Source organism: Elgaria multicarinata, chromosome 5 (genome assembly GCF_023053635.1).
Source record: "Elgaria multicarinata webbii isolate HBS135686 ecotype San Diego chromosome 5, rElgMul1.1.pri, whole genome shotgun sequence".
NCBI lineage: Eukaryota > Metazoa > Chordata > Lepidosauria > Squamata > Anguidae > Elgaria > Elgaria multicarinata.
In genome coordinates, this window is record NC_086175.1 from 121614762 (window position 1) to 121629031 (window position 14270).

At 44.4% G+C, this 14270-nt stretch overlaps 1 protein-coding gene across 2 annotated transcripts in view; it reads right to left on the reverse strand.

Moving 5' to 3' along the window:
• The window catches only part of AMOTL1 (angiomotin like 1), a 70223-nt gene that overhangs the window by 27835 nt on the left and 28118 nt on the right, over positions 1–14270 (reverse strand). For both annotated transcript variants that reach the window (XM_063127844.1, XM_063127846.1), the window contains 2 exons: positions 9495–9635; positions 7227–8127 (listed from right to left, as the gene is read on the reverse strand). In XM_063127844.1, the coding sequence (XP_062983914.1) occupies positions 7227–8127; positions 9495–9635 (1042 nt within the window). The remainder of the gene's footprint in view (positions 1–7226; positions 8128–9494; positions 9636–14270) is intronic.

Here is a 14270-nt window from a genome sequence, read left to right on the forward strand (position 1 = left end):
ATCAGGAAAAACTTCCTGACTGTTAGAGCAGTACGACAATGGAATCAGTTACCTAGGGAGGTTGTGGGCTCTCCCACACTAGAGACATTCAAGAAGCAGCTGGACAACCATCTGTCAGGGATGCTTTAGGGAGGATTCCTGCACTGAGCAGGGGGTTGGACCGGATAGCTTTGTAGGCCCCTTCCAACTCTGCTATTCTATGATTCTATGATTCTCTCTGGCCCCATTCAGAAGACACCTTAAACCACGGCTTTAACCACGGTAGTTAAGCCAGAAAGCCTTATTCACCATGGTTAAAGCCATGTTTTAAGGTGTCTTCTGAACACAGCCTGGCTTTCTGGCTTAACCACCGTGGTTAAAGCCGTGGTCTTCTGAACGGGGGCCTTCTCTCCTTTAGAAATGCTGAATTCTGCGAAACCTTTTCGACTGGTAGAAAACTTCTTCAGCAACCACTCTGGTCGCTGCAGACATTTCAGCAAGAACGGCAGCAATAAGGGTTAGCAGCTGGATTCCTTTTCGTTCTTTTTTATTAAATGCGAAGACTCTCAAGAAACCGAATTCTACAACTAATACCACATTCTGCACTTCTCTGGCCCTCCTTTGGAACCTCGGCATCTGCACAGCCCAACTTGTAGCTCAAAACAGAAAGAAAGGGGGGTGAAAGGGGGACACACAAAGGATTCCAGTAGGGAGCAAACCAGTCCTGGGCCAGAACAGAACCAAGCCTTGTATTCTATACTGAATGAGAGATTTTATTATGCATAGACTGGGGGTGCAGTAGACATGCCTGCTCCCAGCAAACCTTTCTTTGTGTTCCTTCTTTTGATATGTGCCTGTTCAACACGCTATTCTTCCCCTCCTGTTTACAAACCTCATTTGTCCCATGGTTTGCCTTTGAAGCTTTTCCCTCTTATTGTGTGTTTAACTGTGCAGAGCGCAGAGTCTCGGCCTGCCCATACAAGGAGCTCAATGCACCTCACAGTAGCAAGCCTGCCGATTTTAGAAAGCACACACTCGCCCGGCCACGAAAGATGTCCAGCCAATATCCAGCTTCTCACAGAGCCGTTTTTAAATAACTAGCCCTGAAGCCATAAGAGGCATCTTGTCCTACATAAAGGATTTTATTAACTGTCCATCCTTGCAATTTGCTGCTCACCTAGGGTGAGTTCCCATTTTGCCCAGACGCACACATGGAACAGTTGGTGCCATACTGATTTCCCCCGAGTTGACTGAATCTCCTACAAAAAAACCCCTTTCCCAATCTGGTAAAAACAGCTGTACAGGCATCCCCTACCCAAATTGGACTGCAGAGTGAAGGTAGTGCTGTTAACCCCATCCTCCTGTGCCCAATATAAACCGCTCCAGGATGCTTCTGATATAGTAGCAGCAGCAGGGAGCAGGCAGAGGACTTGGACTCCCCTTCTCTAAGGTTCTGCACCCTTGATCTAGGCCGATATTGTCTACTTACATTATGGTGGGACAAGGGAGAGGGCCTCCTCTGTTGTAGCACCCCAGTTGCGGAATGCCCTCCTCTTGGAGTCCTGACTGGAGCCAACACTGACTTTGTTTCAGCAATAAGTTAAAATGTAGCTTTTTATCAACATCTTTGAGGGCTAAAGCGGCATATAGTTTAAATTGTTTTTAATAGCTTTTAAATTTTCTACTAGTTTTAGCTTGTTAACGGTTTAATACCTTTTTAGCTGTGTCCATTATTTATTGTTTTATGCGGTTTCATTTGATCTGTACACCACCCTGAGATCCTAATAACATAGGGCTGGATACAAATGTTTTAAACAAACAAACAAACAATACTTCAAGGGTGTGAAACCTCAGGCCTTTGGCCCAAATCCACAGATCTCTAGAATGCCACGCCCCCTTTCCCTGGCTCCGCCCCTTTCACTTGACCACTGGTCATCTGTTGGTTTCCTGGCATTTGTGCACTTCTGACCCGTTCTAAAAGGCTGAAATGTCTCTGCGAATTCATCAGTTACGTATTTAAAATATTTCTTGGCTGCCTTTCAGGGCAGACGGCTTTCCAAGGTGGTGTATAGCAATAAAACACATAAAACCGTACAGTATTAAGTGCCATAAAAACAACAACACCGGACCGTCTTCAAAGAGCTTCTTCCAGCAATAAAAAACCAGCAATAAAAAAACCAGTTACTTGAAATAAGAACTTTATGCTAAAGTATTCTGGTATTTTGGTCCTGTCCCTTTTGTCTTCGGCCTAGCCCACTTCTGGAATGCAACCCCTGTGAGATCCTCTGAAATTGAATTCTGCCCTTGGCTGAAAGTGGCTCAACATCCCTGATCCATTCTGACTGGCGGCAGCTCTCTAAGGTCTCAGGCCTAGAGGTCCTCTCAGTCACCTGATCCTGGAGATGCTAGGAACTGATCCTGGGACCTTCTGCCTGCAAGGCAGGTACTCGACCGCTGAGTTATGGCTCCTGCCCAAACTTTCTGCCTCCTGTTATAACGAACAAGATGTGGCCTCTGTCACAATGCAGAGCGAGGGTCTAGCCAACAAGGGCTGCTCCAGCTATCCAAACCACAAAGAACCAATGTTTGATATGGTTGAAGTTGGCACCGTGTGAACCCCAACCTAGATGTAGAATAATAGGAAATTTGTACGTAGTTATGGTTTAGGAACATACAAGGGGCTCCCTTTGAATACGATTCAGAAATGCCAGTTCGTGCAAAATAGAGCTGTTAGGTTACTAGGCGGGACTGGCAAATTCTACAATGTGATGACAGAGCTTTGTCAGCTGCGTTGGCTTCCAGTCCATTTCCAAGCCCGATTTAAACTGTTGATGGTGACCTTTAAAGCCCTAAACCGGAGTATCTAAAGGCGTGTCTCCTCCTGCATGGACCTCCTCAGACCCTCTTCAAAGACCCTCTTTCACGTGCCCCCACCAAAGGAAGCTAGGTGGGTTGCTACAAGAGAGAGGACCTTCTCAGTGGTGGCACCCCACTTACGGAATAAAATTCCCAAAGAGGTTCACCTGACATCTATGTTATTATCTTTTCAGCACCAAGCAAAGACCTTTCTTTTATCCCAGGTATTTTAGAGATCTAGGCCAGATCTACACCAAGCAGAATACTGCACTATGAAAGCAGTATGAAAGCGGTGTATGGTATGTGTCAATGGGCCCCAACAGTTGTCAGTGCACTTCAATACCGCTATAAAGCAGTAGTGTGGCTCCTGCCTCTTATATACCGCTTTCATACCCCTTTCATAGTGGAATATCCTGCTTGGTGTATTTATTTATTTATTTATTTATTACATTTCTATACCGCCCAATAGCCGGAGCTCTCTGGGCGGTTCACAAAAATCTGGCCCTAGCTGTAAGTTATAGCAGTGTTACCGATTATTGTTTTGCATTATGTTCTATTTTATTCTTTTAAATACTTTTATTGTATTTTACATTTTAACTGCGTTTTAAAATGGCATTTTAGTTTGTTAACTGGTTGTGATCCACCTAGAGAACCTTATTTATTGGGTAGATTAGAAATATACTAAATAATAATAATAATAATAATAATAATAATAATAATAATAATAAGAAGAAGAAGAAGAAGAAGAAGAAGAAGAAGAAGAAGAAGAAGAAGTAGTTGCCTTAGACTATTTGTCCTTCTAACCTAGTATTGTCTACTCTGGCTTCCAGGGTCTCTCGGGCAGAGGGACTTCTCCATCATTTGAGTTCCTGAACTACAAGTTCAATCGCAGCTTTTAAAGCTCAGCTAAAAACCTTTCTCTTTCCTAAAGTTTTTAAAACTTGATCTTGTTTGGACTTTATACTGTTAGTTTTACCCTACCCTGTGCCTGTTTACCCTACCCTGTGCCTGTTTGCATTCTCTTCCCCTCCTTATTGTTTTACCAGGATTTAATTAGAATGTAAGCCTAAGCGGCAGGGTCTTGCTATTTACTGTTTTACTGTTTTACTCTGTACAGCACCACGTACATTAATGGTGCTATATAAATAAATAATAATAATAATAATCTGGAGATGCTGTGAATTGAAACCAAGACCTTCTGCAAGCAAAGCATGTGCTGGACCACTGAGCTATGGTCACTTGATCTTTTCTTTTCCCAGACCCACAGGTAACCAGATTTATTTATTTATTTAATTACATTTATATACCGCCCCACAGCCGAAGCTCTCTGGGCGGTTTACAACAAGATCTCTTCCTGACATCATGTCTAGTTTGTTCTTTAGACTAACAGGGAGTCATGTTCTGTGCATGTATTGAGTGTGCCCGGTGCACTGAATCCATATGCTTGACACCTGGAAAAGCCTCAGTTTAGAAGGAGCCTTCCAGACGGAATCCTTGAACAACTTCCTGACACGATAACCCGAAACTGACCCCGTTTTCCTTTTGCTTCCCCATCCCCTTGTCGCTGCCTTGCTTACATAAACAGAGGTTTTCCCTTTTCCTTTGAAAGCCATAATTTTCTGGCTGGAAAAATGCACACAAACTCTCAAGACGTTATTGTCGGAGATTCAAAACATGTGCCGATTAGATGGAATGCGAACGCCGTTTCCTAACACGTATGGAACACAAACCCGACAGCTTAGAAACCATGAGCTTAAAGCGCCACTCCTCATGAAACAGAATAGCCTTCCTCCAATCTGGTGCCTTCCAGATATGTTGGACTGCAACTCCCATCATTTCCAGCCTGCACACTATTGCCAGCAAGGCCAATATGCCAGAATCATATAGTTGGAAGGGACCTCAAAGGTCATCTAATCCAACCCCTATATGTCTATAAAACACCACGGACCTGCTCCAACACATAGGTTGTGCCCATTGCCTCACTTGAACCTCAAATGCACTCAACACCCATTGAAAAGCCAGCAGGAGGAAGGGGTCAACTTGTAAGGGGCACATTTCATTTATTTAAGTATTTATATTCTGCTTTTCCAGGTCAATCGTCTCCTCAAAGTGGCTTACTATCTTAACATAGTAGTATAAATGCATTTTAAAACGATATAATAATAAATGCAATTTAAGATAATAATTAAAAAAGACATATGAGATACATTAAAAGTTAACACATGGGCATTACAACATCGCAATCCAGACCAGCAAAGATAAACGCACCAGCAACCAGTGTAGCTGATAGTGAACTGGTGTTATGTTCTCTGAAAGTTTGGTTCCCACAAGCAGCTGGGGAACTGTATTTTTGCACCAGCTGTAGTTTCCAAACTTTCTTTAAAGGCAGTGGAAGCTGGTGACTCCAATGTCAGTGGGGAGATAAATCTGCTCCAGGTTTCAGTCAGAACTCTAAAGAAGATATCTAAGGTGAGACCTTGCATAGCTCTTCAGAGTTCTAGCTGGTTCTGACTGAAACCCAGAGTTGATTCACTGCCCCAATGGCATCAGAGCCACCAGCCTTGACTGTTCAAAGGCAATCCTATATACAGCGCATTATGGTAGTCTAATCTGGATATAAACAAGGCACCATTGCCTGAAGCAACATCCATGTTCTCTAGGCAGGTTTGCAGGTGGAGAATCAGAGGAGGCTGATAAAAGGCACTCCTGGTAACTGATGCCACCTGGGCTTCTATTAATTGCGTTAGATCTAGGAGAATCCCCAAGCCAAGGACTTTGTCTTCCAGGGTGTCAAGTTGGGAGCCCTCCCAGCCTGTAGGTCATCAAACAAAGAACTCAATCCCCAAGTAAATAGGCTTTATTATGCGAAACAATCAGTCTATCAGCAATTCAGATTGCAGTCTTGACCATCTAAAGCTATGTTCCATGACTAAACTGAAACAACCCTAACTAGATTACTTAAAGATCTCCTTGAAATATGCTCTACAGCAGGATAGAAAGTTGTTGCCTTTCTAACATTTATTATTTTATTTTATTTATTGCATTTCTATACCGCCCAATAGCTCTCTTGGCGGTTCACAAAAATTAAACCATGAAAACAATTCAAAGTATAAAACAAACAACAGTATAAAAACACAGTATAAAAAAGTACAATATAAAAAGCACAACCAGGATAAAACTGAGCAGCAATGCAGAGATTAATACCGATTTAAAATACAGATTTAAAATAGCAATGTTAAAAAACTGTTAAAATACTGGGAAAATAAAAAGGTCTTCACCTGGCATTGAAAAGAATATAACGTAGGAACCAGGCGAACCTCTCTAGGGAGCCAATTCCACAGCCGGGGTGCCACAGCAGAGAAGGCCCTCTTCCTGGTAGCCACCTGCCTCATTTCCTTTGGCAGGGGCTTATAGCGAAGCCCCTAAGGATGATCTTGGGGTCCGGGCAGGTACATATGGGAAGGTACATATCCTTCAGATAACCTGGCCCCGAGCTGTTTAGGACTTTGAACGTTATCCTATAGTAGGGTGACCATATGAAAAGGAGGACAGGGCTCCTGTATCTTTAACAGTTGCATAGAAAAGGGAATTTCAGCAGGTGTCATTTGTATATATGGAGAACCTGGTGAAATTCCCTCTTCATCACCACAGTTAAAGCTGCAGGAGCTATACTAGAGTGACCAGATTTAAAAGAGGGCAGGGCACCTGCAGCTTTAACTGCTGTGATGAAGAGGGAATTTCACCAGGTTCCCCATATATACAAATAACACCTGCTGGAATTTCCTTTTCAATACAACTGTTAAAGATACAGGAGCCCTGACCTCCTTTTCATATGGTCACCCTACCCTATAGCACAGAACCTGAAAAGCTTTCTCAGTCTCACGCTCAGGGAGGATCTTCCCCTAAAGACCTACCTGGGCCAACCTGATAGTCCACCTTAATCCCTTAACAGAGGAGTGCAACCCCATTCAATACCGTCGGCATGCCCCTCTCCTCTCCGGATCAAGAGGTTTCCCCCACTACAATACCCACCCCTCTAATCTGGCTTCAGCTTCTCTGTCCTCATCCATCCCAAGACAGCCTCCACAGACTTGTGAAGAGTTCTCAAAGGATCTCTAGGACCAGCAAGTGGAAAGGAGAAGCAGAACTCTGTGTCGTCAGCATACTGATGACACTTTCACCCAAGCTTTAGGATGACCTCCCCAAAGCTGCTTGCGGGTAGGATTATGGTGGGGAAAGTCATGCAGAGAAGAGCTAAGTACCACGCCGACTTGGTTGCTGCTGAACATTTAGTTGTGCCCTTAAAAGTTTTCCTTTTTCCTTTCTTTTTTTTAAAAAACTCTCCATATCTCTGAAGGAAACCAGTAAAATGGCAAGGATTAAAAAGTTACCTGGTCACACCATATTCCGGGGGCGCTTGATATCGGACAGTGGTGGCTTCGCTCCTTGCTGGCTGTGGAGCCGAAAAGGGGGGCTTCCCCACTTCCTGGATCATTCCAGAATGCTGGTCATTAAAGAATCCCCCGTGCTCCTGGGCTTTGCTCATGGGAGAGACCACCTGCTTGCTTTTGTATGGATAATCCGGCGGTGGCCCCCTCAGATCCAGGCCTTTCCCGGAAGCCTGGGGAGGAACTGTTTTGACCCCTTTGCTTCTCCCCAAGGTGGGAGGATGCTGTTTTGCGCCATTCCTCTCTAGCGACAGCTGCATTATCCTTTCGCTCAAGGAGCGCACGTGGCCTTGCTTCAACTCCTTGAGCGCCTCGTCTTTGTGGGCTTGCCCACTGTTGGCGCGGGCCAGGGTTGACCTGCCTTCTGTCCGAGATTTTGGGCAGGAGCCTCCAGCCATGTAAAAACTGGGGCCAACAGCAGAAGGCTGCTGACCTCTGAAAAACTGAGACTGGGCCTTGGCCTCTTCGTAGGTTGGTAGTTCCTCATTGTTTTGTTGAGGCTGGGTGCCCCTGGACTGCTTCTCCATCACAGTATTATCCCCTTGGTGCTCCTGGCCCTGTGGTTCCTGGCGAGCTGACTGCTGGACCATTTGTGGGTCTTCTGGCACCAGATTCTCCGTGGAAGAAGAGAGCGTGCCAGCAGTGGCGTTGGACGGTCCCGCGTTCCCTGTGGCCTGCTGCTGGATAGCCAGCAGGTTCATGTTCTCGTTTGGGTTGCCATAGCGCAGCTCCTGGATCAGCCGCTGTAACACAGTGCCAGGGGTCACATCCTCAGAACCTCTCATTTCCACCTCTGAGTCCTGGAGGAAGCTTGGAGGGTGGAAGTTGCAAAAAGGGTCTTCAGCTGGAGCAAAAAAAACAAAAAGGGGAGAAAGGATAATTATTTACTTCATCATCAGGAAGAAGAAGAAGAAGAAGAAGAAGAGGAGGAGGAGGAGGAGGAGGAGGAGGAGGAGGAGGAGTTGTTGTTAAAAAAGAGGAGAAAGAAAAAAAGAAAGAGAATGAAGAAGAGGAGGAGGATGTAGAAGAGATAAAGAAGTGGAGGAGGAGGAAAAACGAGGAGAAAGTGGAGGAAGAAGGAGGAGGAAGAAGAAGAGATAGAGGTAAAGAAAAAGTGGAGAAAGAGGATGAAGAAGAGGAGGAGGAGAAAGAGGGAGAAGAGGAAGAAGAGGGACATCGGATAAGGGCTGAGCCATTTTGAATTATTATGGCTTTTCAAGAATGCAGATCTTTCCCCCTCAATTCCCCTGTTGTCCACCTGGTTTCAACTCCCAGCTCATCCGCTTAAGACTTGTTGGCTTTAGACATTCCTTATCTCTCAGCTTAAACTTCCTCACAAGCATGTCAAGATGTCATGAAATGGGAGAAGCCAATGAAGGGGAAGCCGCTAAAGAACATGGTACTCCTTTGCACCATTCTCTTTGTCCTCCTCTTCGCTCATTTCCATTTTAACCTTCTTGTGCTTACTCTGTAATGTCTCCATGATCTTCCTCCTCTCCATCTTCTCTCCTCTCTATCTGCTCCTCCTCAGTCCCTTTGCTTTGTTTTTAGGTACAAAACTGCTCCTAGTTAAACCTAAGGCTTCCCGCTCCATTCCCCAACAGCGTCGCTTTTCCCTTGCAGCTCCCCAACACTGGAGTGCCCTTCCCATTTGACATCTGAGGGTCATACTACATGTTACACTAAATACGTGGCCAGGCTTGTCCTGTATACCCCGCCGTGGCTGCGCAGTTCCACCCCGTTGTTTAAATAACGCAGCCGCCACCTTGCAGCCACATCGAGGTTTCCCCCATGAAACTGCGCTTTTTCGAAGTGTCATTTTACCATGTCACTATTACTCTATTAACACGTACGTTCAGACTTTCTTTCTCCACTTTCCATCCCTTGAAGAAGTCACATGTGAGGAAAATACAAGGCGAAAATCCTAACAGCAACTGAGGAAACAGCTACAGCAGCTTCCCCCAACCTGAGGCCCTCCAAATGTGATGGACAACATATCCTATCCTCCCCAGCCAGCATGACCCTTATCTGTGTGACTGGGGATTGTTTGTATTCATTCCTTATTTTTGTATCACTTTAAATAAAAATAAAATTTGAAAAAAAAATATCTGTGGGACTGGGGATGATGGGAAATGTTGTCCGACACATCTGGAGGGCCCCAGCTTGGGAAAGGCGGAGCTGAAATTTGGTTTTACAAGCACAAAAACTCACCTTCAATATCGTTGACCACCTCTACCATTAACGAGGAACCATCTTGCTGGCTGCCAAACAGCTGCGGATCGGAGTTAAGACAGCTAATTTCTTCCAGTAACTGGGCAGGAGTACTGGAAGTATAGCAAATTGATGGGGAGCCTATAAGGGAAAGTTTTTTTAAAAAGAAAAGAAAAGGAAGGAAAGATTATGTATCAACGAACTACTCATGTGAAAAACACACCTTTTTTCCTGTGTTGAGTCATGCTTGTGGTTTCTTAATTATGTTTAAGCATTACTGGACGGGTAAAGCTACCCAGAAGAGACATCCGGTGTGTACATACTTCTCAGTGATTCAATCAATTCAGATGTCCGCCTACATGCAAAATTGCATGCAGAAACATTTTCGTACAGTGAGAACTGGGCTTGACCCAAGAAGTTGGTCACAGAAGTGCAACGGAGAAGAAGCCCTGAGTACAGGAGATGTCAGAAAAGTTACCACAGGGATAACTGGCTTGTGGCAGCCAAGCGTTCATAGCAACGTCGCTTTTTGATCCTTTGATGTCGTCTCTTCCTAACATTGCGAAGCAGAATTCACTAAGTGTTGGATTGTTCACCCACTAATGGCCTCTCCCACACTAGAGGCCTTCAAGAGGCAGCTGAACAGCCGTCTGTCAGGGATGCTTTGAGGTAGATTCCTGCAATGAGCAGGGGGTTGGACTCGATGGGCTCGTAGGCCCCTTCCAACTCTACTATTCTATGATTCTATGCTGTGAACTCGCAGATACACACCCTGCCACCTTATAAAGTTTAGTGGAAATAAGCCATGGCACAAAATTAAATAGACAAAGAATTGGATCTACTGGAATATAAACTCCCTTCCCTATTTCTCTTGATGCCTTTGGTTGAGCTTCTCTAACATTAATTTTTTAAAAAATTAGGCCTCCCCATAACAGACGTCCTCTCAGTTGGATCACAAAAGCTAAAAGAATAAAATACAGTAGCTCTGAGTCACAGAAAATGTGGGCAGCCTTAGGTTAGGCAAGTGCTAAAAGGGCAATGGGAAAGCCTTAGAATTTGAATCCAAAGGTCCATGAGTGACAGTGTTAGGTACATCACTACTGCTTGCGTGCCATGTGCTTTTGAATAACATTTTCATTGGTTTGATGAAAACAGACATAGGGCTGGTTTGGGTGTAGCTTATGTATGATACACACACCCCACCCACTACAGTACAGTGTTAGTTATATATAGAATTTTCTGAAATAATAACTTTATACCGGTTCAGGCCTCTTAAAATAACTGCAGAACATTCATACTACCAGACCACTGTCACAAGAAAAACCTATATACTTATCTTCTGCCTACGTTGTACATTATGCTGAAACTGAAACTCAATCCAGACAAGACGGAGGTACTGTTAGCGGGTGGTTCATCTGTCCGGCGAGGTGATGTTTGCCCTGTCCTGGACGGGGTTGCACTCTCCCTAAAGGATTGGGTCCGTAGTTTCGGGGTGCTCTTGGATCCAGAACTGTCACTTGAGGCACAGGTGAACTCAGTGGCAAAGAGCACCTTTTATCAGCTTAGGCTGATATACCAACTGCGCCCTTATCTGGACAGTGATAGCCTAGCTACAGTTATCCATGCTCTGATAACCTCTCGTTTGGATTACTGCAATGCGTTATATGTGGGGCTGCCTATGAAAACGGTCCTGAAGCTTCAACTGGTACAAAACATGGTAGCACGCTTACTAACAGGGACTGGCCGACGAGACCACATTATGCCAGTCCTTTTCCAGCTTCATTGGCTGCCAGTCCAGGTCCGGGCCCGATTCAAAGTGCTGGTATTAACATTTAAAGCCCTAAACGACTTGGGGCCAGGTTATCTGAAGGAACGCCTCCTCCCAGATGTACCTGCCCGGACCCTAAGGTCATCTTCAGGGGTCCTTCTCCGTGAGCCCCTGCCAAAGGAAGGGAGGCAGGTGGCTACCAGGAGGAGGGCCTTCTCTGCTTTGGCACCCCGGCTGTGGAATGAGCTCCCTAAGGAGGTTCGCTTGGCACCTACATTATATGCTTTTAGACGCCAGGTGAAGACCTTTTTATTCTCCCAACATTTTAACAATCTATAAATACATTTTAACATGGCGTTTTAAATTTGTAATTTTGCATTGCTGCTGTTTTTATCTGGTTGAGCTTTTTTATTGTATTTTATATTATGGTTTTATACTGTTGTTTTATATTATGAATGGTTTTAATTTTTGTAAACCGCCCAGAGAGCTCCGGCTATTGGGCGGTATAGAAATGTAATACATAAATAAATAAATAAATAAATAAATAAATAAATATGCCTGCAGACATTATACACATTCTGACGTTAATGATTCCATGTGTCTAGAAATGCTTTCCATTTTCTAATGTAGAAGGGGCTGTGTCCCACAGGAGGAAAACTTGGATGCCATTACTTTCTGGGCAAAAATAAAATAAAAATGGCAGCACAGAGAGCACCTTCTCCCTTACTAACCTGCCCAGCCGCTGAGGTCATCTGAGGGCATGTTCCTGGTGGTTCCACATGGAGCTATGGTCCGTCTGGAGCCCACCAGGAGCAGAGCCTTCAGTGTGGTGGGCCCCTTCCAATGGAATTCCCAGCCTTTGGAAGTCAAGCAGGCACCAACGTAATGTTGCTTCCGGCACCTCCTGAAAATGCCATTGCTTTTCTTGAGTCACCAGCCACAATTTTACCAGAACTCGGGTTTTATCAGAACTCTGTTCTTTTAAAAATAGTAATTTTAAATATTTGTGTTTTTATTCTTTTATTCTATCTGTTGTTCACCACTCCGAAATCTTTTGGTTGTGGAGCGGTATATAAATATTGTGAATAAATAAAATAATGCATATTTTTCTAGAAACTATCATTTTGGATTAATCTTGCCCAAGTCCTGCTTTACATGCTACTTTAAGCAATAAAAAAGTATGGGGAGAAAAAAGCATTCTAAACATCACTTGTGAACGTACCCTTAGATTATATTTTAAATACAATCTCTCTGTTGCTGGTTGCCTACAATTTAAACAACAGAAGAAATTAAAAAAAAACACCCAGCATTGTCTCCCAACCTGCACCCCAACGTTCAAAGTCAAATTCTGATTGCGTAATTTACACCAGACTTTTGTAGAAAATGCCCCTCTCTTGATTTCACTGTTTATTACAGTAACCTTGTATATTTAGTTGACTGGAAGTTTAAATGAAGCTCTGGAATGAAATTGCACAGACAACATTCCCTAGTTTGTGTGAAAGAGATAACAATGGCTTTGAAAGTCCAGCGCTTGGCAAAAGGCCACCACGCAGACTGTGCATAAGAATGCAAACATCGAAGCTATTTTGAATACAGTAAATATTGCAGAGAGACAGGGAATAACAATCTGTTCATTTGCCCCATGGCTGTCCACAATTTCCCCCTCCATTACCAGATCTTCCTCCATATGCTCCTTGTCACCAATTTAGCACAATCCCAGTTGTGCTGGCCCTTGGTGTGAATGGGAATTTTTCTCCTGAAGCAAACAGAAGCCGTGGGGGAGGTGGGATCAAGACTGGGACTATACTTCCCCCTGTCATAGTCCTAATACGGGTCTCTCGCACACACATACACAACTATTTATTCTTAAAATCAATTCATTTTCTAATTGCATGAATAACATAATGTCTGGTTTGGCTCTAAAGCTGGGTTAACTCTGCATCCAGAGAACCACGGCCAGTTAGAAGAAAGAACAGAACACTAGGAGATACCATTCCTAACTTGCCTAGACCCTGAGAAGTTCAAATGTTCATGAACATTCCATAGCATTACAAAAGGTATTGGCACACACACATACACTCACACACAGTGAACGACGTTTTCTAATCACCCACACTCCATTTTAGCTACCAGTTCCACAGAACCATCAGAATAAGGTCAACTAAGTGAAAACCCGAGACGACATGAAGGAACTTCGCCCACACAGAAAAGCAACATATCCTGCCTGTGTATTCATGAAGCCTGAATGAATAGAAGGGTGGAGGAAGCAGACATGTTTAGTCTAGAGAAAGCATACAACTGTCCTGCCAGTCAGAACAAGGACTATCCAGTCTGGTACTCTGTTTCAAAAACTGACCAGACCAGCCTTTCCCAATGGCAACGTTGGCAGGGAATTATGGGAGTTGCAGTCCGATACATCTGGAGGGCTCCAAGGGGGGATCTACACTACTGCTTTAAAGCGCTTTATAACAGTTTTGACAACTGTTGGGGCCCAGGACACACTGCATATACAGGTTTCAAAACGTTTTCAAAGCGCTTTAAAGCGCTTTAAAAGTAGTAGTGTAGATCCCCCCCAGGTTGGGGAAGCTGGTCTAGACCAATGCTTTTGGTTTTTCACAAAAGCAGCATGATTAGAGCGATGGCCGCCATCCTTCCAGTGTCTGGTACTCAGAGGGGTCAGCTGCCTCTAAACATGGTGGCTTCCAACACAACAATAATAAAACCCTGCTAATGGTGCAATCCTATTGGGATGCCCATCAGCCCCTGAATTCAGAAGCTGATGCGCGTCCTACCCAGAGCGGGAGGAGCGCAAAGGTGATCTTTGCCTCCACACTTCTCCTGCTCTGCATTTTTGTTAGAGGGGCCATTTTACCCATCTAACTAGGGGCTCTGCAGGAGGCCAGAGAATTCTTTGTAAGCTGGCTTGCCCACTCCCCAGCCAGCCCCACCCCAGAACTGCCCTCTTATCCTCTAGCACATTTTTCTCTGTTCGGGCTGCAAGGGGAAGG